Here is a 27,518-nt window from a genome sequence, read left to right on the forward strand (position 1 = left end):
TGTGCTCTGGGCCTTCCTCCTCAGAGAGGAAACCTCGAAATGCCTCGCTCTAAAATTATATCTCATAACAGAGTCAACCCTGTAATATTCTACAGGAGCCACCTTATCCCTCAAAAATGCCTAATTTGGGGACGGTGAGAGACGTACGTAAATCATTCCAAAATGAGACATGGATAACATATACACAAGAACATACAAAGCCACTTTTATACAGCATACAAACCAATTACCTTGTGCACATATTTTCATTGAGTAGCACCCCAAAACGTTTCCAAAAATTGGCAGGGGTATAAACTACCGGACATGGACCTTGCTAAGAGCTTTTAAGTAAACAGCCAGTGAAGAACTGCCATGACTGGCAATCGCCATTACCAAGTTCAGTGACTAGTCACTACCCTGGTCCAGGCTATCCTTTTCTCTCTTCCTAACTGGTCCTGAAGCCACTAGTTTTGTCCACCTTTCTAACCATCCTTCTCATAGCACAGTGATTTTTCTAAAACGCAAACCTAACCCTGTTAATTTCCCCGCTTAGAACTCAATTTAGTGATTTCCCACCTGGCCTTAAGATAATTTCTGAACTCCTTATTGTGGAGGAATACCGGAGACCTTTTGTGATCTAGTTCCTGCTTACCTCTCCAGTCCCACCTTTCTACCATTTATATTTCAACCTCAGGGAACGTCTCTCACTCTCTCCACTCTGGCTCCTGGGCCTGTACCATGCCTATTTTTGTGCAAGCAGAAAGCTTGACATGCAGAAGACCTCAAAATATGATGACTTAAAAAATTAACGTACGCATTCTCAAAGGGGGCGAAAAAAAGCCCCCTCTTTTTATGTACAAAGCATAAACATGCATATAGCAAATAAAAAGGGCATACAGTGTGAAAGCAGCATTAAAATTTCCTGGAGTGGGCAATCAAGAAAACAACGTGTAAAAAAGCTCGGGTGTGCGGGGGGCGGGGAGCGCGGAGTCGTCGTTGTAAAAAGGTTTATAAATACTGGATTACAGCAAGATGTGAGTCAAAGTTGGAAACTCAAGTTCACGCAATACAGAAGCCAGCTACACATCTTTCTACTTGAATATTCCCATTTCACCTCAAACTCATACACAAAACTACCCAATGTGTCCCCCCATCCATCAAAAAACAAACCACCAGAAAGACAGCAAAACGATTCCCTTCAACGTTTCTGCCTCTCATTAGCAAACTCCTGGTCACTGAATTCAAAGGGCTACCTAGCTCCGCAGTCAGGGAGCCGAGGCTGTGACCTTGGGGAGACCACCTCGGTCTCCCCGGCCACTCAGGCAGCCTCAGCGAATGCAGGACCGCAGAGCTGAGACCCCAGGTCTGGCTCCGAGAACGTGGCGCAGAAGCACAAGGAAGGTATGGCCGTGACCGTCGATGGGAAGGGACTGGAGTTACACAAAAGCCAAAACCTCACAAAACCCCTACCAAGGATCTGAACTCTCCCCTTCTCCCTCGACGGGTCAAAGGGTGTTAAGTGGCGTCCACTGAGTTCTGTGCTTCAGGCACCTGTTTCCAGGCGCCCGCGGGGGTCTCGGCCGCAGGCCTCGGGGGTCTCGGCCGCAGGCCTCGGCGGCCACGCGCCCGGCCAACGCCCGGAAGCTGAGGACCTGCTGAGATCTGCCCCCGGCGGGCGCCCCAGCCCCGTCCTAGCCCGGAGGAGACTCCGCCCGGCCGCCCGAGGCGACTCGCAGGCCCGCGATGGCGGAGCGGCTGCGCGAGCACACAAAGGCGGCGGTCTCGGTGGGGACCAAACCGTCGCCCGGTGTTCCCGAACGCCGGCGCAGGCCCGCGCCCCGCGCCCCGCCCGGCCCTCCGAGTGACCTTGGGCGCGTCCCTCCCCGCCCAGCCTCAGTTTCCCCGGCGACGCTAAGACGAGGCGCCGTGGCCTGCCAGGGCGGCCGGCACCCGCGGCGGGGCCTCCCCACTTCCGTCCCCGCGCCGAGCTAGGCTTGCGCGGAGAGCGGGGCGGGCGGGCAGGCGAACAGGCCCGCGGGCCCGGGGAGGCCCGGTCGGAGGTCGGGGCCCGAGCGTGGTCGGCCGCGCCACGGCAGCTCCTTGGGCCGCGGCGCCGAGGCCTCCGCAGGCCGCGAAGCCGCCCGAACCCCGAATCCGCCCGGCCCTGCCTTGCCGCCCCCTCCCCGCAAAGTCTGGCCCTGCCTGGCGCTGGTGAGGCTCGGCAGGCGCGGCGGTCGACGAACCCAAGCGAGGAAGGACCTTTGGAAGCCGCTGAGAAGCCCTCAACAAGACACAGCCGCCTCAACAGAGACCCACTTCCGCTCCGGAGACCTCGGCTCCGCCCTCCGCGCGTCCCTATTGGCCACCGCTGTCCCTACTCCCGTGGTCGGCCGGTTGAGGAGGTATATTTTCAATCTTATTGGATAAGAAACCATCTATTACCACTTTGAAATGGGCCTCCTTCCGGCTCCGCCCACGCTCGTGAGCTCAAGCTTTTGCCTTCCCGCGAGAGAGCGGTAGGCGCCCCTCGGCCCGCAAGGCCTCCCGGGAGTCGTGGTCTGGGCTCCGGCTGCCCGGCTCGCGGCGCGGAGCCCGACGCGCCTCTCCCAGCCAGTTTCCTGGGGTCTCTACTATCGGCCTGGATCTGCAGGTCCCCCGCCCCACGACGTGCCAGGCCCTGGGCCTGCGCCTGGTCCCTGCGATCCCGGGCTCTGCCAGGCTGTTGGTGGAGACGCGAGGGAAGTACAGCCCGGCCCATCTTCGGGATCCCGGAGGAGGCACTCAACCAGGACGTCTGGGAGGGCTCCCCGGAGGAAACGACCTGCGAACTGAAAGGACTAGAATGGAGGAGAGAGTTCCAGGAAGAGGGAGCCTGGATGGGGAAAGGTGGGCTAGCATGTCCAGAAAACTGGAGGCTGCCCAGTGCGCCACGGGTTCAGAGGTTGGGAGAGGTTGGGGTCGGGGAAGGCACGAGTCAGACCTTGGAGGGCCCACATGCCAGGCTAAGAGTTTGGATTATCCCGAAGACAATAGGTGTCGGGAAGGGAAGGACTGAACCCGTGGAGTACTCTTCTCACCCAGGTCCGGTCCAGCCCCGTCCTGGGAAAGGGGCCATGGCCCAGGCAAAAGCCTGGAGGTCTCTGGGGCATCTGGTGCAACTCCCAGAATCAAGAAGAGAGTGTGGGCCCTGGATCCCTCCTGCCTGAGATTGAATCCCAGCTCCATGGTTCAGGCAAGTCTCACGTTTCCCTGGCCTGTAGCATGGAGATGATAGCAGTACTTATCTCGGGGAAGGTGGGAGTCAGGAGGACTCAACACTGTGAACACAGGTGCATGCCAGCCCTGGGTGGAGCTGCATATCAGAATTGGGATTAGAGAATCTGGTGGTAGGTTCCTTGAGTTCAGCTCCCAGAACTGGACTTGGACATGAATTTGGCAACCAGAAAAGAGAGCCCAGCTTGTCTCTCTCGTTCTGAGAAGAACCAGGTCATCCCAGCAAGGCCACCCTGGACATGCCCACACTGCGGCCAGGTAGAGAACAAGAGGGACCTCCAAGGCCACCTAGGTCCAGGCTCTAAACTGGTGCACAGCCAGCCCTGTTGAACCTTATTGGCCAAAGCAAGTCAGCCCAGATTCAAGGACTGGGGGAAATAGACTCTGCCTATTTCCTAATCTGTTCCTTGCCTTGGCAGGGGTCACAAGGCAAGGAGCATGGATACCGGGAGACATTGTTGCCATCAGTTTACCACACAAGGCTGGCCCTCAGCCCATAAACTCGGGGGATGGCCCAAGACCTGACCCTACGGGGGTTTGTATGGAGCCGAAGCCCCAGGTGCTCTCAAGGCAGCTCTGAGCAGCTGCCCAGTCCAGGAGGGCAGGTGGGGACCCTGTGGATTGCCAACCAGCATTACTCCTAATAGCACCCTGAGTCTGTTGGGCCACCACCTCTCCCCTCTGCTCCAGAGGCCAGTCTGATAGGTGAAGGGTAATTCTCTTCCTCTGCCACAGTGCTTGCTTCGGCCCCCATGTGCTGCAAGAGCCCCCATGCAGACCTTCTCCCACTACAGGAACTGGTTCAGCAGAGCATGTTCAATCCAGGCCAGTGAGACTGGAGCACAAGGCTTGGAGGACAGAGAGGTTTCCCTCCTATGAGAACTACCAGGGAGAGATGGTCCTTCTTCCTCCAGACATGTGGGGTTGGAACTGCTACCAGCTTGGAGACAGAGCTCCTGGATCAGGCATGTCCTGAAGTCTACCCTATTTTGGATTGCCGGTTATAGAAGCTAATAATTCCCCTTTTGAAGCCCTCAGAGCTCCTGAGAGCCTCTCTTGGGACAGGTCATCATCAACGTATTCCCTCGATATCAAATGAAATGGGTTTGAATAACAACACAGGATGTAAGAAATGCCATGTTTATTTTTTTTAATGAAATTTAATCTGCTCCCAGCTCTAATTTGACGGGGGTGGGAAATTCCTCTTTCTACCAACCTCAGTTGTGGGGAAGTCCTGGGGTTCTGACACAGTTCAGAGTACTGGGGGAGAACGCTGGTCTTTAGTCTGTTCTCGTCCCTTTGAGATGTCCACCCTCTTAGTCTGAATGTGCCCTGGGGTGCAGCCTCCCCCCTCTGCAGACCCAAGGAGGATGTAGGGTGTGGGGGGTCTCTCCTAGACATCTATCCGCCTGGCAGTTTCCAGCCCCTCTCTTACTGCCTTGCACCCCATGGGCTTGCTCATTCTCTCTCCTGAGAGCTGCAGCATACTGTGCTTTATTCACCAGCAGGCTTTCACTCAGCCAGGCTGTCCTCACAGCCACGCACCTCCAGTCCAGTGATGGGTCTGAGGACCCAGGGGAATCACTCCATTCCTGTCCAGGCCCTGGGCCAGCTCCTGCCCAGTGGCTCTAACCTTGTTCCTTCAGTGATGCTGGAGAAGGCTGGGCAGTGCTCTAAAGGCATCCAGGCTTAGCTTTGGGTCCAGCTCTCCCAGCAGGTCACTTCACCTCTCAGCACCCGTGGCCTCATCAGCAGACGGGGAGTGGGAGACAGATCCTACATCCCCGGCCAGCTCCCCCCCATCGCCGTGAGGTTTGGGAGATAAGGCCGAGAAGGGCCAGTTCCCAGCGGCTCAAGATCCTGGTGACTTCTACTAATCGCACAAGAACAATCAAATTCTCAGTCTTGGGGGTTCCCGGATTAAGCCACCCGACTCCGGGCAGAGAATGGGGATTCCAGCTTTCCACAAGTAGAGCAGGCTCTGGGAACTCCGATGGGGGGGCATGGGCAGGAATGCCTAGCACAAAGCCGTAGGAAGGGCTAGAATCTGGGCTAGGGTGGCCATGTTTAGCACATAAGATACAAGACGCCCAAATAAATTTGAATTCCAGCGGATCCTTCTGTTAGCATTAGCTTGTCCCACGCAATAACTGGCATTTTATTTGGCAACCCTGCTCTGGGCGGGAGGAGACTGGGGCGGAGTGGGGCGGGGGGCGCGGCCAAGGAAGGGGAGGTGCACACCGCCGCCCAGGCTTTATTCGGGCGGGGGTCTCGGGGTCCCGGGGCGGGCCCCCGCCCAGCTCAGACGGCCCCCAGGCAGCGAGCGGGCCCGCGTGCCGAGCCTCCCCGCTGCAGCGCCCGCAGCCTGCGCTCCCTGCTCTGCTCCAGCTCCAGCTCCAGCCTGCGCTGCGCCTCCAGCTGCGCCTGCGGGCGGGCGGTGGAGGTCGACGCGGGGCGGGGCCGTCCCCCACCGCGGCTTCCCCGTCCCCCCACACCGCGCCCGGACCCCCGCTACCTCCAACGCCCGCGCTGCGCACCCTAGCGCCCGCCCCCGGGGCTCACCTGCTGCTTGGGGCGAGCTGCCCGCGGCGCCGACACGTGCAGCAGTGCCTCCTGCCCGCGGCGCTCGGCCGCCTTCTCCCGGAGCCTGCGCTGCAGCTCCAGCACCCGCTCGTCCCGGGAGGGCGCTCCCGCGGCCGCCGACTGCGCCTTCTTCTCCTCCCACCTGGGCGGGCGGCGGGGCTGGCTTAGGAGAACCCCACCGCGGGTTGACTCAAGGGATTTAGGTGCAGGTGGAGACGCCCCACGAGGACCGCTCGGGGCGGGGTTCCCCGCAGCGCCTCTTCCTTTTTGCTCCTTGTATTTCACAGTTTAAAAAGTATTCCATAGGTATTAACTATCTTGGTATTGGGGATAAAATGCGAACGCCCTTTCATCTTGCCCTCCCCTTGCCACTCTTGCCTAGAGATAGCCGCGGCTAATATTCTGCTATCTTTGCAGATCTCTTCCATACTTGGCCACAAGGGGCCGGAAAAGTCACCACAGTGTTCCTAACAAAGAGGGGTGCGTGTGTCCACGTGCTTTCCGTTAAAAGAGAGGAGAGATGTTTGACAACCAAATTTGATGTGTGAACCCCAACTAAGTCCTGGTTTAAAAGGGAAAAAAAGGGACTTCCCTGGTGGCACAGTGGTTAAGAATCTGCCTGCCAATGCAGGGCACACGGGTTCGAGCCCTGGTCCCGGAAGATCCCACATGCCATGGAGCAACTAAACCTGTGCGCCGCAACTGCTGAGCCTACACTCTAGAGCCTGCGAGCCACAACGACTGAGCCCGCGAGCCACAACTACTGAAGCCCGCGTGCCTAGAGCCCGTGCTCCTTAACAAGAGAAGCTCCCACACCACAGTGAAGAGTAGCCCCCGTTTGCCGCAACTAGAGAAAGCCCGCGTGCAGTGACAAACACCCAACGCAGCCAGAAGTAAATAAACAAATAAATAAATAAATGTGTTTTTTTTAAAAAGAAAATAGTTGGGGGCAAGTGATTGCAAGGGAACTGCCTGGGCGGGAGGGTGGTGGGTTGCTGCGAGGAGAAGCCACCCAGGAGGGTGCAAAAGCAGGCTCCCTGCTCCTTGCCCACCCAAGGCGTCCGCCCCGGGCCACGGGCACTAACCTTAAGGCTGCAGACCTCCCCATGGCTGCGCGGCACAGCGAGATCTGCTCCACCGTGTTCTGCAGCGCCTGGCTCTTGGCGCGCTTGCCCTGGATGATCTGGTCTCGCTTCTCCTCCTCCTTGCACCTCTGGGTCTCCTTGAGCAGGGCCAGCCGCTCACGCAGCTCCACGACCGACATCTCCCCTTCCAGGCCATAGCCAGGGATCTGCAGGGTGGGCAGGGGAGGCCTCAGGCTGGGAACCAGGCCCAGGCCCAGCCTGCCTGGCCATCTCCAGGGCGCTGGCACCAGTACCAGCAGCCCTCTTGAGTGCCGTAGGCCTGGCCTGGTGCCCAGGAGACCTCCTCCTGTCTACTCAGTGGTGCCTGTGTGACGTGTCCACCATCCGGCTTCTCCAGCCTGGGCCTGCTCTGCAGCCCTCGACCTCTGTGGGGACATCTCAGCTGGGTGCCCTGCAGGCCCCTCCGCTGTGGCAGGGCCCAAATGGAGCTCAGCACTGTCTCCCCAGCCAGGACCTGGGGGCCTGGGTAGACAGCCCTTTGGACTCTGCCCACCCCCCAGGACCAGGCCTTCCCGCACGTCACCGCGCGCCAGCCTGGCCTCTCGTGGTGTTTCTCACACAGGCTTCCAGGCTCGGCTGCCCTTCTCTTAGCCTCCTGCTTGCCCAGCCTTGGGTCTTCATGCACCTGTGCTCTCCCTGCACTGCCCTTTCCACCCCGGCCTAGTGAATTCCGGGAGCTCCCTCAACGCGCAGCTCCACAAAGCCTACCTTGCCCACCCCCAGGGGTGATGGAGGCCTCCCTGGCAGGACTGAGCATCTGGACCAGACTCAGGCCTCCAGCATGGCGGGCATGGGGGAGCTGGGCATGAGCGGATAGGTGGATCTCGGCCTGGGTCCAGACTGCCTTTGGCCTTGGTGGGAATTCTGCACACATCCTTCATGGCAATGCCAGGCCCAGTAAGACCTGGGGAAGCTCCCTGAGGTCGTCACATGGGCATGGGCTCCGGGGGCCACGTCCTCACCTGGGTCAGGTCCACCAGCTTGCCCTTGCGCGTGGGCTGAGTCTCCAGGGCTCGCAACTGGGAGATGAGCTCATAGCGCCGCCTCTGCTCCTCCTTGGCCGCCTCTGCACTGCGCTGTAGCAGCTCCCGGCTCTCCTCTATCACCTCCTGAACTAAGGGCCAACCAGGGGGTGCTGAGGGGGTCAGAGAGCAGCAGGGCCGGCACTGGGCCCAGGTAGCTCCCATGGGAGGGTACCGAGCGCCCCCCCCCCCCCCCCCCGCCTGCTGTACCCATCTGCTGTCGGCCCTTCAGGAGTTTTGTCTGCGCCACCTTGACGTTCTTCTGCGTCTCCATCACCTGCTCCACCAGCTCCTTCATGGACCTTTCCTCTTGGAGGCGCCTCTCGGCACATTGCTGCATCAGCTCAGCTGTCTGGACAACCGGCCGGCCACAGTCAGAGCCGCTGCCTGCGACCCTAGGCCCGCCCCAGCCCCGGGAGCAGCCTGAGGTCTGGACGGCGGACCCAGTCCCTGACCCTGAATCACCCTGGAACCTGGGTCTAAGCTCATCAGCGTCTGGAGGTGGGGCCTGCTGGGGAAGTCCCGCCTCACGTCCTCCCTTCCTCCACTGTGGTCCTGGGGGTGTGAGCCCAGAACCACGCAGCCACCCCCCCAGATCTGACAATAAGCTGAGGAGTGCAGCCAACAGTGTCCTGGGGAAACCAAGTCAGAGCCACTGGGTTTGCCCTGAAGCCCACCCACCGCTGACTCCACTCCAGAGAGCAGGGTACTGCTTACTTTGCAGCCACGTGGAGCTGGCTGCCCAGATTCTGCCCAGGCCTGTGCGTAGGACACGCCAGCCCCCGGGAAGCCCCAGGCTCCCCATCACACGCGCCCCCGGGCACGCCCTGATGGTCACCCCACACCCTTCTTTCTGGGAGGAGCCTGAGAAATGCGCAGCTCTAAACCGCGGGGCGTGGTGTTGCCACTTTGAACCGCGCACAAACAGGACTCGCTCCGTGTCCTGGCTGCGGCTTCCCTCTTCCCTCTTCAGTATCTGGGGGTACTATCCTCATCCACGTTTTCACCGGGATTGCAGTTGGCTTATTCTCGTGGCTGTTTCGGGGAATATATAGCAACTCTTTGATACATTCTACCATTGACAGACATTCAGGTTGTTTCCAGGGTGGAGCTATTGTGAACAATTCAGAATATTATTTTCAGTCTTCAAGATACTACAAAGGACAGGGTGGGATGTATACCTCCTGTCACTGCCCAGCGCTGCCAGGGAGCCCCTGGACTCCCAGTCCTGGAGGTCTTGGCACCTGGGGGCTCATCTCCCACTGCATGGTATGTGCAGGGTCCATGTGTGGCAGCGTGGATGGCAGGCACGCTGGGCAGGAAGGAAGCCTTTCTTAAAGCACTTTGCCAGCACATATAAAAATGGCTTTTGACCATCCCTTTCTGTGCAAGTTCATTCCAGGTTCTAAGAAAAGGAACCACGGTTCTTGGAGAAATGGCCATTTGAGGTCTGGGGCAGGGAAGATACAAGCTGAGCCTGGAGCATTTTATGGCATCATAAAGTAAGGAAGTGCTCAAAAAACAAAAGGATGGCGGGAGGCATGGGGGCAGGTCGAAGGGACACAGGAGCCAGCCTGAAAGGGGTCCCAGTGGCCAAAGCTGGCAACAAAATACCTCACGTCGTATTGGATTATAACACAAAGTATAAAATAAATATGCATGAGTCCACACTGATATAAATGAGTGGACTGATATATATGGATATATAAGTGAGTAAATGGGGGAGAAGAGACACGCCTTCTGTGCTGAAGAATCCACATAACCTACCCACCTCCTTCAGCGTGGGCCCCGCTTAGAGACCCCTTCCAAGGAGTGCAACGTGGAAAGGGGGAATGACCGCAGTGAGAAGCCAGGTGATCAAGTCCAACCTCCTCAGTGATAAGTCTGCTGACGGCGGGCACCCTTGAAGGGATGGGATGAAAAGGCACGTGGCCCCTGTGGTCTTCCTCCTACACCCAGTCTGAGCATCTCAACAGACAGACATTCTACAGGACACCTGACCAGCATGCCTCACCACTGCCAAGGGTGCCAAGGACAAGGAAAGCCTGAGACAATGTCATGGCCAAGACGAGTCTGGGACATCCTTGGATGGGATCTTGGACAGAAAAAGGACATAAGTAGGAAAAAAAATGCTGAAATCAAAATAGAGTGTGGAGTTTAGTTAAGTTACGTGCCCATATTGGTTTCTTGATTGTGACAAATATACCCTGGTGTAGTGGGTTGGTGTCCCCCCAGAATTCATGTCCACCTGGAACCTCAGAATGTGATCTTATTTCCAACTAGTTAAGGATCCAATAAGTAATGAGTTAAGGATCTTGGGATGAAACCATCCTGGATTTAGGGTGGGTCCTAAATCCAATGACACGTGTCAATATAAGAAGAGGAGAAGACCCAGAGAAACACGGAGAAGATGGCCACGTGAAGGTGGAGACAGAGATAGGGTGAGGCTGCCACAGACCAAGGAATTCCTGGGGTCACCAGGAGCCAGAAGAGGCTTAGAGCAAGCACGGCCCACCCAACACCTTGACCTCGGACTTCCGGCCTCCAGAACGGCAGCTAAAGCCCTCCAGTTTTCCATGCTTTGTTGTGACAGTGCAAGAAACCCCATAGGCACGTGCTGATGTAAGATGTGACCCGCAGGGGAGGCTGGGTGACAACAGGGGAACCCTCCGTACTAGTTGCAACTTTTCTGTCACTGCTTTAAAAAAGTCCCAAAGTAAAACGTTTGTTTGTTTTTTTTTTTTGTGGTACGCGGGCCTCTCACTGCTGTGGCCTCTCCCGTTGTGGGAGCACAGGCTCCAGACGCGCAGGCTCAGCGGCCATGGCTCACGGGCCCAGCCGCTCCGCAGCATGTGGGATCTTCCCGGACTGGGGCATGAACCCGCGTCCCCTGCATCGGCAGGCGGACTCTCAACCACTGCGCCACCAGGGAAGCCCTAAAATGTTTATTTTAAAAAGTACTTTCGAAAACGTTGTAACAAGTTCGAGAAATGCTTGTGTGGAAATATGAGGTGCGAAAGAGTAGGCTACCGAAACTTGGAGGAGTCGTACCCCAAGTAAGTAAATTACGTGCAAGGAAAGACACCTGAGTTCGGAGGAGAGGCAGCTGAGCCGAGTCCCCGGACCCCCGGCTGGGTGTGGAGGCACAGAGACAGCTGGCAGCCTGGTCCGGGGAGTGAGGAAGGGGGGCGACATCTCCTGGCTCGGAGCGAACCCCACGGAGCCCAGGAGACGGCGCAGGCCGTGGAGGAGGCCCCAGGATTCTAGCTCTGCCTCCGCCCCGACCAGCTGTGTGACCTCGGGCAAACCACCCCCTCCCTGGCGCCAGTGTGTCTGCTGGTGAGTGGGGACGGCGGTGCCACCTCCCAAGTCACGCCCGCACGGCGTCCCCATCAGGCGTGGCATCGGTGTCAGCACAGCATCAGGATTTGGCGGAGAGGAGGACGGAGCACTCAGAGACTGAAAGGAGGTGGTAGAGCTGAATCTGTGAGCAGGCAGAGGTGTTGGTGAGCTAGCGGTGTGGTCCCCTGGAGAGGCCACCAGGGTGGTGAGCGGCTGGCGGGGCAGCTGGCCGGCTGGAGTTCTGGGCTGACTCTTGGTTCTGTCTGCTCTGACATAAACCTCGGACCCGTGGTCCGGCCCAGGGTCCACTCAGGGGCCAGGCTGGCCTAATGCATCCTTGGGCCCTACGTTGGAAGCCCAGCTGGGTTTTCCGCACATCTCTCCACCCCTCCCGCAACTAACACCACCCGAACGAGGGCTGCTGGCTGACCTCGCCCCAAGCAAGGGCTTTCAGCTACCAGCACGGGGACACCTTTAAAGTCAAGTGAACACAGAACACACCGGACAGCATTGATGTAACAAAGCCAAATAGAAAAATGCTCCAAGGGCCTCCAAACTAAATCCATTGAATACTTCAGTAAAATATACTCTAAGAATGGTCACTCGTGACAACCGGAGTGTGAAATGTTACTCACCCAGGGGATTTTGTGCTAATGTTGGTACTGCTACTCCGGATTAACTTCACTGTAATGATGGATTAAAAAAAAAAAAAAGCGGGCTTCCCTGGTGGCAGCGGTTGAGAGTCCGCCTGCCGATGCAGGGGACACGGGTTCGTGGCCCGGTCCGGGAAGATCCCACATGCCGCGGAGCAGCTGGGCCCGTGAGCCATAGCCGCTGAGCCTGCGCGTCCGGAGCCTGTGCTCCGCAACGGGAGAGGCCACAGCAGTGAGAGGCCCGTGGACCACAAAAAAAAAAAAAAAAAAGCAAGAATTATGTGAACTTTACCCATTTTTTTTCCAATATAGCTACTTATTTCTATGGTTCATCAAATTATTTTAAAAGGGGGATAAAATTGGGAATTCCCTGGGGGTCCAGTGGTTAGGATTCGGCGCTTTCACGGCTGAGGGCCCAGGTTCAATCCCTGGTTGAGGAACTGAGATCCAGCAAGCCACGCAGCACAGCCAAAAAAATAAATAAATAAAAGGAGATAAAATTAAGTGAAGAAAATATATTCACATTGTTTATGAGGAAACAATGTCAGAGCTACACTCATGACTTTACAAATATATCCTTTTCAGCCCTGTTGCTAGAGCACCTTAATACTGGTCACCACGGAAGAACCAGGAAAGCTTCCCCTACCCAGCCCTCAGCTATGGAAATCAACACTGGGTTCTGTGGTGAGGGCCAGGGCCTCGGGGTGGGAGGGCGGGGGAATTACTGAATCTACGTCTCAAGAAGAGAAAATTCAGGTGGGCCCAAAACATCCTACCTCTCAAAAGAAAGGATGCCTCCTCGGGCTTCCTTGGTGGCGCAGTGGTTGAGAGTCCGCCTGCCGATGCAGGGGACACGGGTTCGCACCCTGGTCTGGGAAGATCCCACATGCCGCAGAGCGGCTGGGCCCGTGAGCCATGGCCACTGAGCCTGTGCGTCCGGAGCCTGTCCTCCACAACGGGAGAGGCCGCAACAGTGAGAGGCCCCTGTACCGGTAAAAAAAAAAAAAAAAAAAAAAAAAAAAAAGAAAGGATGCCTCCAGGCTCTAGAGGGATGCTGAGAGCACAGAGGCGAGGAAGGGGCTCCCTCCATGGGCCAGGCTGTGGCAACGGAACCTCCCATGGAGACAAAGTTCCATTAAGACACGGAGGCTGGGGACTTCCCTGGTGGTCCAGTGGCTAAGACTCCTGGGTTCAATCCCTGGTCTGGGAACTAGGTCCCGCATGCACGCCACCACAACTAAAGATCCTGCATGCCACAAGGAAGACCTGGCACAGCTAAATAAATTAATACTAAAAACAAAAAAAACGACACGGAGGCTGTGAAAGTCACCAGTTCAGCATGAATGGCGCACGAAAACAATACAATTCCTTTTGTCTTCAAATGTTTAGCGCCGTCTACTCAGGTTACTTTGTTCATAAAACACGCTCATCATCTACATGCGTGTACCTGGACGTTCCAGGTCAGCAAGAGAAGCCTCTGGACCTGTGCCGGATGGTCCAGCCAGAGTCGGCCGGGCTTTGGGGAACACGGCTCGGGGCTCGGGGAGCTGTCCTAATTATGACGCGAGGCCGAGGGTGCCTGGGTGTCGTGGCTGGGCCGCCAGCCCCCACAGGGTGCCCTCTCCCAAGCTGTTCCCCGGAGGCCCACGACTCCTGTGCTTCTGACTGGAGGCCTCTGGCTCACGAGACCCCCGGGGTTGGGAGGGACGGAGCTGGACCTCACCAAGCCGCCATCGAGCCACGGGAGGGGCCTGTGCGGGCTGGAGCCCCTCCTGCTGACCTGGCGTCAGGACAGGCTGATGAGGGGAGGGGCCGTGGGGTCAGGCTGTTCTGTCCTTGCTGTCACAAGAACAGCCCCATGCCAGGAATACTGAGAGAGCCCCAAGGAGTAGAAGGCAGCGGCTCCAAACGCCTTCCCGCCCCCCTGGGCAAAGCCTGCGGGAGGGGCCTCCCTCCCTCCCAGCAGCTCTCCTCCCTGGTGGAGCTGCTGCTTCTGCAACGCGGGCGGGTCGCCTGAACACAGTCCCTCTGCCCAGCAAGCCCGCTTGTCAGGCCGCAGCTTCTAGTCCAAGCCCTGGCCTCCAGCACCCACCCCTCTGATGGGGTCTTTGCCCCTCCAGGTGGACCTCTGAAGGTGACTCCGGGTGGCTTCTTCCGGGATCCTCTCAGGGTCTCTGGTCAAGGGAAGTGCATGGCTGCTTGCGACTACAGCCCACCTTTGCTCTCCACCCACTGCCTCCTGCCTCTGGACTTCTCCATGTGAGTCCGAGGACTTTCAAATTCCAGGGAAGCCGCATGGGATTTGTCGCAGGAAGGTAAGGATGGGTCAACATTAAGAAATCATTAATAGGAATGTTAGCCATAAAAAGAAACAAAATTGAGTTATTTGTAGTGAGGTGGATGGACCTAGAGTCTGTCATACAGAGTGAAGTAAGTCAGAAGGAGAAAAACAAATACCGTATGCCAACACATATATATGGAATCTAAAAAAAAAAAAAAATGTTTCTGAAGAACCTAGGGGCAGGACAGGAATAAAGACACAGACGTAGAGAATGGACTTGAGGACACGGGGAGGGGGAAGGGTAAGGTGGGATGAAGTGAGAGAGTGGCGTGGACATATATACACTACCAAACGTAAAACAGACAGCTAATGGGAAGCAGCTGCATAACACAGGGAGATCAGCTCGGTGCTTTGTGACCACCTAGAGGGGTGGGATAGGGAGGGTGGGAGGGAGACGCAAGAGGGCGGGGATATGGGGATATATGTATATGTATAGCTGATTCACTTTGTTATAAAGCAGAACCTAACACACCATTGTAAAGCAATTATACTCCAATAAAGATGTTTAAAAAAAAAGAAATCATTAATATAATTCACCGTATTAACAGAGTTAAGGAGAAAAATAATATGATTATCTCCACAGATGCTGCAAAAGCCTTTATCAGAATCGATGCCTGGGACTTCCACTTCTGGGAAGATGAGTAGGGGTGCTTTTCCCTATTCCTCCCACCAGGCACAACTAAAACCCCTGAATATAAACTACTAAACACACAGAAGGCTATGAAAGGCGGAGGGAAGAAGGCTGGCTGGCTGGGACCGTGGGACTTGAAGGATGGCACGGGGCAGCGGGGGGTCCCTGGGTCTTCTGTTACCTCATGTGCCCCAGGCTGGGTGCTGGAGGACCCAGAAATGCCATAGGTGCAGACAAAAAAGCCCAACCAAAGCCTCCCAAGGGACCAGGAAAGGAGCCGCCTACAGACACAGAAAACTGTGTGGCACAACCTGTGCTCCAACCAGACATCACAGGCAAAACCTGAGCAAAGGCTGAGTGAGCGCAAGACTTCTGCCCTCCCCAGATCACGGGGAGGTGGCACGGAGGAGCCTGAGCTGGGACCTGCCCCCGGCTGTCAGTGGTGTCAGAGGAGAGCTCTTGGCAACCTGGTGTCCACCCCCACCCGCGGGAACAAGGGCCCCTCCCCATCCCCACTAAGGTGGTGTCAGAGGAGGCTTAGTGCAGAGTGAGGACTCTCACCTCCATGCTTGCCACGTGACAGTGGAGGCCACGTGGGGGGCAGTTATAAGGTACTCCTCCCTCTCCCAGTCAGGGGGGGTATTTATTGATGGAGGTCTAGCTGGAGCCCTTACCCACAAATCATCAGGGGCCCCCTCTCAGGGGTCAACAGAGGCCACGTGGGGACGGTGGGTTGCTAAGCCCACCTGGCAGTAATGTGGCGGTGTCCCCCTTCCCCTGCCAGAGCGGCGTCAGAGAGAGGCTGCTCTGACAGAAGGCTTAAGTAACATCCACAGTCCTGTAACATAATACCTAGAATGTCCAGGTTTCAATCGAAAATCACTCACCATACCGAAAGCCAGGATGATCTCCAACTGAAAGAAGACACAATCAGTAGAGCACTGAGCTCTGATCTTAGCACTGAGATCACAGATGCTAGATTTGACAATGATTTGTAAAGAAGCCCTCATAAAAATGCAACAAGCAATCACGAAAAAATCTCAACAAATTTAAAATAAATAGAGCAGAGTATGTTCAACAACCACAATGGAATCAACTAGAAATCAATGATCAAAGATAACAGGAAAATCTCCAAATGCTTGGAAACTAAACAACATACTTCTAAATAATCCATGGGTCAAAGAGAAAATCTCAAGTGAAATGAAAAAGTACACTGAACTGCGTGAAAATGAAATACAACATATCAAAGTTTGTGCACACAGCTAAAGCAACAAATAAAGGGACATGTGTAACACTGAGTGTTTGCAATAGAAAAGCAGAAACATCTCATGTCAGTAATATAAATCCCATCTTAAGAACCTAGAAAAAGAAGAACAAAATTAACTCAAAGCAAGCAGAAGGGAGGAAATAATAAAGAGCAGAAGTCAGTAACATTGAAAAACAGCAGAGAAAAATCAATGAAACAAGAAGCTGGTTTTTTGAAAAGATCAATGAAATTGACAAATCTCTAGCAATTCTAATAGAAAAAAATGAAAAAACATAAATCACCAATATTCAAGAATGAAACACTTTAGACCCTACAGACATAAAAAAGGATGGTTGGGCTTCCCTGGTGGTGCAGTGGTTAAGAATCCGCCTGCCCATGCAGGGTAGACGGGTTCGAGCCCTGGTCCGGGAAGATCCCACATGCTGTGTTGCAACTAAGCCCACGAGCCACAACTACCGAAGCCTGCGCGCCTAGAGCCCGTGCTCCGCAACAAGAGAAGCCACCACAATGAGAAGCCCGTGCACCGCAACGAAGAGTAGCCCCCGCTCATCACAACTAGAGAAAACCCACATGCAGCAACTAAGACCCAACGCAGATAAAAATAAATAAAAAATAAATGATTAATTTTTAAAAATTAAAAAAAATAAAAAAGAATGGTAATAGAATATTACAAACAACTCTACATACATGAATTTGGAAACTTAGTGAAATGGACCAATTCCTCAAAAAATACAAACTACAACTTACCCAATATGAAACAGATCATTTGAATAACCCTATAACTTGTAAGGAAGTTGAATATTTAATTTAGAAAAGTCAGAAAAGAAACCTCCAAGCCTAGACGATTTCACTAGAGAATCCTACCAAATGTTCAAAGAATTAATACCAATTCTACACAATCTTTCCTAGAAAATAAGAGGAGGAAATGTTTCCAAATTCATTTTATGAAGCTAGAATTACCTGATACCAAAACCAGACAAAAGACATTACAAAAAAGAAAACTATGGACTAACACCCCTTATGAAACTATGTGCAAGAACAACTTTAAGAAAATCAAAATAGTAGCAAATAGAATTCAACATATATAAAAAGAATTATACACCGTAATCAAGTGGGGTTTATTCTAGGGATGCAAAGCTGATTCAGTATGTGAAATTCAGTCAGTGTAATCCACCATATTAACAGGCTAAAGAAGAAAAATCACATGACCGTATCAGTTGATGCAGAGAAGCATCTGGCAGAATTTCCTGATAAAAACTTTCAGAATAATAGGAATGGGGGGAACTTCGTCAACTTAATAAAGAGCACATCTACAGAAAAACCTACATCTAACATTACACTCAATGGTGAAAGGCTGATTTCCGCCAAGATGGTGAACTAGGCACAAATGTTCTAGCCAGTGCAATAGGCAGAAGAGGAAATAAATAGGCAGATCAGAAAGGAAGAGATAAAACTGTTCTTATTTACAGATTACATGATTGTCTACGGAGAAAACCCCAAGGAATCTACAACTAAATTCCTTGTTTGTCCTAGAAAACTAATAAGGGAGTTCAGCAAGGTCACAGGACACAAAAACAACACACAAAACCAATCGCATTTTTACCTACTAGGATTGAACACATGGCCACCAAAATTAAAAATACAGCACCATTTACAACCACTCGAAAACAATAAAAGAAATACTTCAGTGCAAGACTCACAAAACTTGTATAGGACTTATATACGGAAACCTAAATAACCAGATGAAGGAAATAAAAGATTTAAATAAATGGAGAGACGTAGCGCATTCATGGATTGGAAGACCCAACCGGCTGGCCATCTGAAAACGATAAAAGTGGATCCAGATCTCGCACCGTGTACAAGAATAAACTTCAAGTGGATAGAGATCCAGATGTAAAAATGAAACCACAGAAATACTAGAAGAAAACATGCATGAACTCTTGTATAACATGGGTATGGGAAAAACCTTCCTAATTATTCAAAATCCAGATACAATGAAAGAAAAGACTGATAAGTTTGATGACATGAAAATTACATTTACATGGCAAAAATACATCATTTAAGCACAGCCAAATGAGTACTTGGAACAAAATATCTGTAACAACATACTATAGTTAAAGGGTTACTTTCCTTAATATATAAAGAACTCTAAGCTCAACAGAAAATGGAGTTGGTCAACTAATCTTTGACCAAGGCACCAAGAAAACTCAATGGGGAAAGGATAGTCTCTTCAATAAATGTTGTTGGAAGAGCCACATATACAGACCCAAAAGAATGAAACTGAGCCCCTATCTTACACCACACACAAGAATCAACTCAAAATGGGTCAAAGGCTTAAATGTAAGACCTGAGACCGTAAGACTCCTAGAAGAAAACATAGGGGAAGAGCTTCTTGGCCTTGGTCTTGGCGATTATTTATTTACTTTTGATTTGATACCAAAAGCACAAGTGGGACTACACAAATGAAAAAGTTTCTGCATAGCAAAGGAAACAGTCAACAAAATAAAAAGGCGACCTACGGAATGGGAGAAAATATTTGTAAATCCCATATCCAATAAGGGGTTAATGTCCAAAATATATAAGGTACTCGCACAACTCGATAGCAAAATAAAATAAAATAACGTAACCTGATTTTAAAAATGGGCCAAGGACATTAACAAACATTTTTCCAAAGAAGACATACGAACAGCCAACAGGTATACGAAAAGATGGTCCACATCCCTAATCATCAGGGAAATGCAAATCAAAGTGACAACGAGCTATCACCTCACACCTGTTAGATAGCGAACGTTGGCAAAGGTATGGAGAAAAGGGACCCTGTGCACTGTTGGTGGGAATGTAAGTTGGGGCAGCCACTATGGAAACCAGTATGGAGGTCCCTCAAAACATAAAAAATGGAACTTCCGTATGACCCAGTAATCCCACTTCTGGAGGTACATCTGAAGGAAATGAAATCACTATGCTGAAGAGACATCTGCATTCCTATGTTCACCGCCGTATTCTTCATGGTAGCCAAGATACGGAGACAACCTAAGTGTCCATCGATAGATGAACGGATCAAGAAAATGTGCTGTCCGTACATAATGGAATATTATTCCGCCTTCAGAAAGGAGGAAATCCTGCCGTTTGTGGCAACACGTATGAACCCGGAGGACGTTACGCTGGGTGAAATAAGCCAGACGCAGAGGGACAGAAACCGCCTCATCTCACTTCTGCAGGGATCGAAAAACGCCGGACTCACAGCAACGAAGAGTAGAACGGCGGTCACCAGGGGCTTGGGGGGTGAGGGGGATGGGGAGATGCTGGCCAAAAGCTCAAAACTTTTAGTTAGAAGATGAATAAGCTTTAGGGACCTAACGCACAGCGCGGTGACTAGAGTTAACGATAATGTTTTGTACACTCTCAATTTGCTAAGACAGTAGATCTCAGTGTTCTCACCACATGCACAAAAAAGCAACTATGTGTTAATTAGCTTGATTGTGGCGATCACCCCACGATGTATCTGTATATCAAAATATCGTATTATACACATTAAATATATACAAATTTTACTTGTCTATGATAGCCCAATAAAACTGGGGAAAAAAAAGAAAAGAAAATGACAAAAGACACGAACAGACAGTTCACAGAAAAAGACACAGAAGTGGCTCTGATGTGGAAACATCCTCAAATTCACATTTCATAGATGCAATGCAAATCAGAGCTATACTGAGATATTATTTCTCACCTCTGAGACTGGCAAAAATTCCTGAACTCAGTACAGTAACCTCTGTGGGTGGGTCAGGGGGATTGGGCCCCTTCCCCCGGTGCTGGGGCCTTGAAGTTCCTGCCCAGGGAAGGTGATGTGGCATCTCTGGTAAGACCTCAAAACCCCCAACAAAAACAGCCACAAGAACAAGACAGAACCTCCACATCAGCTACTCTGACGGAGCAGTCCCTCCTCTAGCAGTGGGCCTCGAAAAGCCACCTCCACAAAGAGGAAGAACTTGCACAACATTATTCACTGCCGGTAAAGCAGGCTGGGACAGTTTATGTTAAGAAAAGGGGAAACAAGAAGTGTGTATACTTGCTTGGAAGGAAAGACAGAAATTCATGAAAATAAGGACTTGGGGTGGAGGTGGAAATGGGCTGTAAGTTACAGACTTACAAGAAGTAAGACTTCTCTGAGGCTACGTGTCATATTGTTTTGACTTTGTATTTTTAAGAAGTGAGCTAAAAAGGAAGGAAAACCAACCCTAACACGAAGAGCAGATACAGACGCGTCTGCCGGGAGAAGTAATTCTCGGGGACCTGGGGCACATCTGCCGACGGGCGGCCCTCAGTGGCACATGGCTAAGGAGAGGGGGCTACGGCTGGGCCTCTGGGCCCTGCAGGCTCCCGCCTCATCTGGGCCGCCGCCAGGCCCACTGGAAGGGACACAGGCAGGGAGGCCCCGGCCAGGACGTCCGTCCTAGGAGGAGGAAGGGCAGGACTGACGTCCAGAGCATCCGAAGTGGAAACGTGGGTGTCCACAGACCCTCTCGCATCTTATGCAAACATGCAGGCCTTCTGGAAGTTTCTGCCAGACCTCAGGTCCTCCCTCACACGTGGATGTGCGGACCAACTGACCGTGCTAGTGGGGGCGGGGGGCAGTCTGGACCAGAAGTGCTGGCCAGACAGTCCACGCAGGCCAGCTGACCCCAGATGCTTCCAGAAGCCCCACCTGGTGAGATGGGGCCAGAGGAAGCACCTCGACTCTGTGGGTTTTAGGAGGAAATGCCTGGGGGCGGCAACCACAGGAACAGCCGGCCCAGGCCCCAGCCACCCCGGCTCGCCCGTCACCTCCTCCTTCTTCTGGTCGGCCTTCTGCTTCTTCTCCTGCACCACCTGCTGCCGTGCCAGGACGGCCTCCTCGTGGCTGAGCTTCCCCTGCAGCCGCCGGCACTCGCCTGCGGCCAGCTGTTCCTCCAGGTCCTTCGCCTGTATCTTCCTCTGCCACTTGAGGAACTCGGAGAGGTCCCCGGCCCCGTCCATGAGCTTATCCACCCTGGGGAGAGAAGGCGAGAGGCGGGGCTGGGGGTCTCCTGTGGTGGGGCTGCATGGGCCACCAGGAGGCCACAGTTCCCCTGGGGGCAGTGGCCTTCACAGGCGTGGGCCACCCTCTACCAACACCAGCCACCCGCTCCACGCACTGTCCACCCATCCCGGTCCTGTGCGTCCGCCCTCCAGCCACATCTCCAGCCCCCATCCACTCGTGTGTGACCCACCTGTCTGTCCATCCGCCACCCCTGCCCACCTGTCCGTCCATCCGCCACCCTCTTGTCCACCTGTGCATCTGTCCATCCTCTCATCCATCTGGTCAGCCACCCAAGCTCCCACCCGCAGCCCAACTCTTGGGGTAAGTGCAGGGGTCTGCAGCCCTGCTGGTAGGGGAGGGAGCATCAGAAACGGATCCCAGGAGAAGGTGACCCCTCAGGGGGCTTGGGGTGGGCCAGGCTTCTGCTAAGCCTCCTCCTATCCAGTCCATCTCCCTCACTGAGTGCAGATTGTCTTCCTACGATGCAGCTGTGACCCTGACACTGGCCTGCTTGGGTGCCCCCCACCCAAAGCCGCCTCTGCAGGACTGCAGCTGCCAGGCGCCGGCCCCTCTTGCACTCCCGGAGGGGAGGGGAGGCGAGGCCAAGGAGCTGCCACCCCACCTCTGCAGCTCTCTCTCCACCTGCCGCTGGTATAAGGCCCCTTCTCGCAGGATGGCAGCAGTGTTCAGCTTGACCGGGGAGTCATCGTTGGGCTGCAGGAGAGAGTAGGGGCCGGCTGTGATGGGGGAGGGGAGCCTCGGAGCAGCAAGTGCCCCTCTGCCCTCCCGCCCCCTCCCCAGCGCTTCCTTCTGCCTCAAGGGCGGGGCTGTCCTCAGGGGAACAGGCCCGGAGGTGGGCCCCAGGGGGCGGGGCGGGGCCTGGAGCCAAGGCCCCGAGCCGACAGTCAGGGGCACCGCTCACCCTGTAGAAGGTCAGTTTCGGAGCCTTGAGGATTCGAGGTGGAAATCGGAGCCGCAGCTTCTTCTTGGAGTCCTATGGGGGTCAGGACTTGGCACCTGTGCCCACAAGGTGCCCCCAAACACACCCCGGCTGAGCGGGGGGCCCTGCAGCCCTGGGAGGCCTGGCCCACTCCCCTCTGTCCTAACTCCAGCCGCCCACCCACGCGTTCCAGCCCAGCCCGCCCCCTGCACTGGGTCCCCCGCAGCACCTTTGTCCTCCAAGGCCGTCCAGCCACCCAGGCAGGGGCAGGGAAGGTGCAGAGCCTGCCGGGCCGGGGACCGCAGCTCCTAGTCGGGGGGCTGGAGCCTCTGGGCTCAGGGGCTTCTCCTCCACTGCCCCCGGGGCTGGCCCCCAGGACCTTCCCTGGGCTGCTCCCTGCCCAGGCCGCTGCTGCTCTGCAGACACCCTCAGGGTGGGCACCACATCCACGGTGGGCGAGCAGCGGGTAGAGCTCCCCACCGCAGCACCTCAGCCATCACACCCTGGGGCCTGCTGCTCCTATGTGGGGTGCCCACTCTCCTGGGCTGCCCCAACTGCTTGGGGGGCTCACCTCGCCCCGTCCGCCGCCGCCCAGATGGGGCCAGGGCGGGGAGGTGGGTCCAGGGCGGGGGGGCGGGGCCGGGCGGCTCCTCCTGCGTGAGCCTCGCTCAGCATCCACCCAGAATGGGCCCTCCCTATCCTGCTCCCTGACTTTCCTTATTGACAAATACACCCCGGGGTTTTCCTCACAGAAACACTAAGTGCTCAGGATGGAAAATCTGGAGACACCCAGGGAAGGAGACGATGCACCTGCCCGCTCGGCCGCACTCAGCCTGGCGGCGCTGGGCCCCGCCCCTCCGTGGCCCTCGAAGTGTGGCCGCGGCCGTGGCACGGGGAGGGACGTGTCTATGATGTGAGAGGAGGCCGCCGGGAAGACCGGCCAGGCTGTGGGTGTGCTGGCGTTACCTCCACCGGGGGCTCCCCGCGGGGGCTGCGCCGCGCGCACCGCATCTCCTCGACGCTGGCCCGCAGAAGCAGCTCCTGCGCACAGAGACAGGCCGCTCCAGCCCGCCGGCCCCCGCGGGAGCCCCGGGCCGCAAAGGCACGGGCCAGCCCCGCCCCCGCCCCTCGCCTCCTCCCCAGCTGCCTTTCGCCCCTGACGCCCGCACAGGGGTCTCCTCGTACAGGGGGCCCACCTCAGCCTTGCGGCGATTGTATCTCTTGGTCGTCTCCAGGAGCCGCTGCTCCTTGGGCGGCCGGTAGGTGCTCCTGGGGACCTGGCGACGCGGTGGAAGGAAGAGCCCGTGGTGATCCGCGGCACTTTGGAGGGGTGAGTAGAAGTGCCCGCTAGATGTGGGTGAAGGAAGGTGCCAGGGCCAGGAGGGCGGACGGTGGTGCCCCCGCCAGGAGGGCGGACGGTGGTCACCCGCGGAGGAGAGGCGGCGACGCCATGCCAGCAGCAGGAAGGAAGGTGGCCAAGCACAGGGCCCAGGCCCAGCAGACGCTGGAGGGACAGGTAGGGCTGGGAGAGTGTCACGGACCCCAGAAAAGTGAGCTGCTCGTGAGGGGGAGGGGCTGCAGCAGTAACACTGAGACAGCAGGGTGGCTCCTGGAGGGGAGCAGTGTCCACAGCGTGGGTGGGGCAGAGCCCGGCTGGAAATCCCTGAACTCCAGACTCCTAACTCCGTGTCCCCTCCCCTGCACGTCTAATGTTCGTAGGAAACTCATCATCTCCAAACCTGAAACCCTCTCTGCCCCAAAACCCTCCCCTCCTCCAGCCTTGCTGACCCTGACTGCTGTCCATCCCTGGCCCACATCGAGGCCTTGGGGTCCTCCTCGGTGCCCTCCTCAACCCCTCTCGGTCTCTCACAGCCACGTCCACCTCAAAAACTGCCCACCTGCTTCAAGGCCACCCCTCACCTCCCTCCTTGGCCACCACAGCCAGAGGGACCCTGTGAGCCCATATCCTGTCTCTCTGCCCCCTGAACACCTCCCCTCCCATCCCCTCCTTCCCTTCCTGGCTGCCCCCTGACCCTTGGGGGAGGGATGGCACTGCCCCAGGGCCTTTGCACAGGCTTTGCTCTGTCTGATATGTTCTTCCCCCAGACAAATCCATGACTCATTTGCTCACTTCTCGTTCTTTACCCCACGGTGCTTCTCAGGAGGGCTTTCCTGGCCGTGCCGTCCAGAACTCCATGCAGCCCCTCCAACACTTCTCATCTCCTTTCCCTGAAGTATTTTTTCTCCTCGGCATTTTTCACCAGCTAACACACCTTACATTTTACTTATCCTTTTTTTCACTGGAACACATGCTCCATGAAGGCACAGTGCCTGGCACATACTGGGCATCCAGACACGTTTGTTGAATGAGTGACCTGGAGTGAGCCCTCAACCCAGGAGGCGAAGAGGGTCCCGGGCACGGAGCAGGGCAGGGAGTGTGGAGGGAACGAGCTTATGGTTCCAGCACAGCCATCTGTGGACCCCACGGAAGGAGACGGTCCACCAATATCTCACAGCTCGTGCAGCTAAGGAGCAGGGCAGGGGATGGGAAGGGGCCAGGCAGAGAGGGAGAGAGATGCAGGGGGTAAAATGACATGAGGTAAACACGCTTAGACCAGAGGACCTGGGGTCAGAAACGCTGAGGCTCCCACAGATTGGGTAACTGTGGGGTTGCTCAGCAACAAGGCCCATCCGTCATCCTTCTGTCCATCTGCCCATCCATCCATCCATGTGATCACCCATCCACTCACCTACCCACCATCCATCCATCATCCACCCACCTACTCACCCAACCACCCACCCATCCACCATCCATCCATAAACCCATCTACACACCCATCTATTCATCCATCCATCATCCACTCATCCATCCATTTGTCCACCCACCCACTCATCCATTCTCCCACCTACCCACCCATCCACACATCCATCCATCCATCCATCCAACAGATATTTTCCAAGGGTCTGCTCTGAGCCAGGACTGTGCTAGGCACTGGGGATATGGGAAAAATAAGATGGAGGTGGTCTGATAAAAGAGACAGATAATAAATAGACCCACAAATTACTAAACAACTCTAAAATCTAATTGATGCCGTGAAGAAATGGATCTGGGTCAATGAGAAGGAAATTAAGAGATACCTGATAGGCGAGGGGTTCATGGAAGGCCTCTCTGGGCAGAGACTGTAACGAGACCTGACAGGTGGTGGGAGTGGTCTGGGACCTTGGCACCTCCCAGCACTATCCCCTTACCCTCCATATAGTGCTTAGTTCTTTTGGGGAACCAGATTGGTTCTGGGAAGCCGAGTCCATCACAGATGTTCAGCGTAGAGCCCACGGCCGGTCAGAACGTTACACTCCCAGTCACGGTGAGGAGTTCAAGGGTAGACATGCAACCTAAGTTGGTCTAATCACACTTTCACAGGATTCTGGGCCCTAGATGTCCTCTCATGCCCTGGTTGATGTAGTGTGGGTGTGAGGTCTGGATGTTTTGCTACAATGAGGGAAGTTAGCCCAAAGATAAAGTTGACCCTTGGAGGGGACTAGGCGAAGAGAGTCACAGAGAAGCAGCTCTGGAACCCTGATCAAACTATGCCTGAAGCCTATCCTACTTCAGCCCTGAGAGTCAGCTGGTTCTCTGTTGTCTAAGCCAGACTGAGCTGCTTTTTTCTGTTACTTGTAATACAAAGCATTCTGACCAACAGAAGACAGCGAGGCAGGGGAGGGAGAGGTAGAGGAAGAGGCCCTAGGCAGATGGGATAGACAGGCAGAGGCCCTGAGGCGCGGATAAGGTCACCCCCGCAGCCAGAGGAGCAGAGACCGCGACCTACACACGCACGTACACAGTGGGGAGGGAGCGCTACACTGCCACAGGGTTAAAAGCGGGCTCCGAGTGCCAAGTGCAGACGGGCCTGCGCCCCGCAGCCAACAGCTCCACTCCACGCCTACTGACCAGACCTCAGTAGGTGGGGTGCAGGAACCCACTCCACTGGGCAGGCTCTGGGTCAGCTGGGCTTCCCTCTCTGTGGGGTGAGATGGGGCTGGGGAGGGTGATCAAATGCTCCTGCTCTGGTCCGGGCACCCTCAGCCCTGGAAAAGCCCAGCCCCACTGGCCCACACGATCCACTCTCCCTGCCTGGACACCCTGAGCCCACTGCGATCAGCCACACTTACTGGTCTGGTCTTGGCCACCACGGGGACTGGCTCAGGCACTGGGATGGCGCAGGGCCTGGGGGCAGTCAGGTTGAACTCCTTGGGCTCTGTGACCTTGGCCTTGGTCTTTGGAAGAGGGGGCTGATTGGTCAACGCCCCCTGCAGCTGGTTGAGCAGCTCCTGGACCTCCGGCTGCCACCTTGAAGGCAAAGGTGGGAGCAGCCATGTAGGGTGACTTCCTAAGCACGCCAACAAGGGAACAGCCCCTCGGGACCTGAAGGACCCCCAGGAGCTTGGGTCTGCCTGGGGGCGGGTAGCGGTGGGACCAACAGCCGCCCTTCACTCACAGGTGCCGGCTCCCCACACCCCAGAGCCACATGCACCAGCGCTCCCCTAGCACGGAGGAGGAGACGGAGGCCCAGCGGCATCCTCATCCTGGGGGGAGGGGGGGCGGGAGGATAGGGACAGGGTGGGTCCCCGCTGCAGGAATCCGGGGGCTCCGAGGACCCATGGAGCTAATCTGGTCCCCAGCAGGTGGCACAGGGGGAGGAAGCCAGGAGCAGGGAGCAGGCTGCTGATTCAAAAGGAAGGTCCGTGGAGCTGTGTCAGCGACAGGGGGAGCTGGGCTTCGAGAGGGGGTCGGGGCGGGGGGACAGTCTCAGAGTCTCGAGGTGGGGGGCCCCGGGGCAGGGGCTTCAGAAGGGCCCTACTGGGCTGCCCCAAAGTCTGGGCCCCCTCCGTGCCTCCACGCCAGCCCACCACTGCCCACCTGGCCGGTGACCCTCCTGCAGGGCTCCCCTGGGGAGACAGCTTGGTTTGAACTGCTCCTGCCCCAGCCTGAGGACCAAGGTCACCAGGGGGAGGAAGGGCATGTCTGAGGGCCAACAGGGAGTGGGGTCTCGGGAGGGGCAGTGGGGGAAGGGACAGGTCTGTGATGGGGCTGGTCACAGAGCGAGCGGGGAAGGCTGCATACGGGGTGGTGGACAGGGACGCAGGGCCCCGCAGGCCCAGCCCTGCGGACGGGCAGCAAGTCCAGCCTGGTGGGGACAAGGACGTCCCCCTGGTGAAGGGACAGCTTTGGGGGACACCCCGCTGCCCAGGGCCGGGGCCTCCTCTCCCACACGAGGGGCTCCCACC

The 27,518-nt window shown here is 55.6% G+C and overlaps 2 protein-coding genes across 5 annotated transcripts in view; both read right to left on the reverse strand.

Moving 5' to 3' along the window:
• The window catches only part of RNF4 (ring finger protein 4), a 42,955-nt gene extending 40,603 nt beyond the window's left edge, over nucleotides 1-2,352 (reverse strand). For 3 of the 4 annotated variants that reach the window (XM_012531346.3, XM_049708823.1, XM_049708821.1), the window contains exon 1: nucleotides 2,223-2,352. The gene's annotated coding sequence lies outside the window, so the exon portion shown is untranslated. The remainder of the gene's footprint in view (nucleotides 1-2,222) is intronic. The other variant, XM_049708822.1, reaches the window with a different exon arrangement.
• Nucleotides 2,353-4,384: 2,032 nt separating this feature from the next.
• Nucleotides 4,385-27,518, reverse strand: part of CFAP99 (cilia and flagella associated protein 99) — a 41,707-nt gene continuing 18,573 nt past the window's right edge. Inside the window, exons 6-16 of the mRNA XM_033419600.2 lie at nucleotides 26,403-26,580; nucleotides 23,429-23,509; nucleotides 23,199-23,273; nucleotides 22,215-22,286; nucleotides 21,915-22,006; nucleotides 21,058-21,262; nucleotides 8,213-8,354; nucleotides 7,943-8,094; nucleotides 6,921-7,126; nucleotides 5,815-5,977; nucleotides 4,385-5,676 (exon numbers count right to left, since the gene is read on the reverse strand). Coding sequence (XP_033275491.1) covers nucleotides 5,554-5,676; nucleotides 5,815-5,977; nucleotides 6,921-7,126; nucleotides 7,943-8,094; nucleotides 8,213-8,354; nucleotides 21,058-21,262; nucleotides 21,915-22,006; nucleotides 22,215-22,286; nucleotides 23,199-23,273; nucleotides 23,429-23,509; nucleotides 26,403-26,580 — 1,489 coding nt within the window. The 3' untranslated portion in view covers nucleotides 4,385-5,553. The remainder of the gene's footprint in view (nucleotides 5,677-5,814; nucleotides 5,978-6,920; nucleotides 7,127-7,942; nucleotides 8,095-8,212; nucleotides 8,355-21,057; nucleotides 21,263-21,914; nucleotides 22,007-22,214; nucleotides 22,287-23,198; nucleotides 23,274-23,428; nucleotides 23,510-26,402; nucleotides 26,581-27,518) is intronic.

The sequence above is a fragment of the Orcinus orca genome, chromosome 4 (genome assembly GCF_937001465.1).
Source record: "Orcinus orca chromosome 4, mOrcOrc1.1, whole genome shotgun sequence".
Taxonomy (NCBI): Eukaryota; Metazoa; Chordata; class Mammalia; order Artiodactyla; family Delphinidae; genus Orcinus; species Orcinus orca.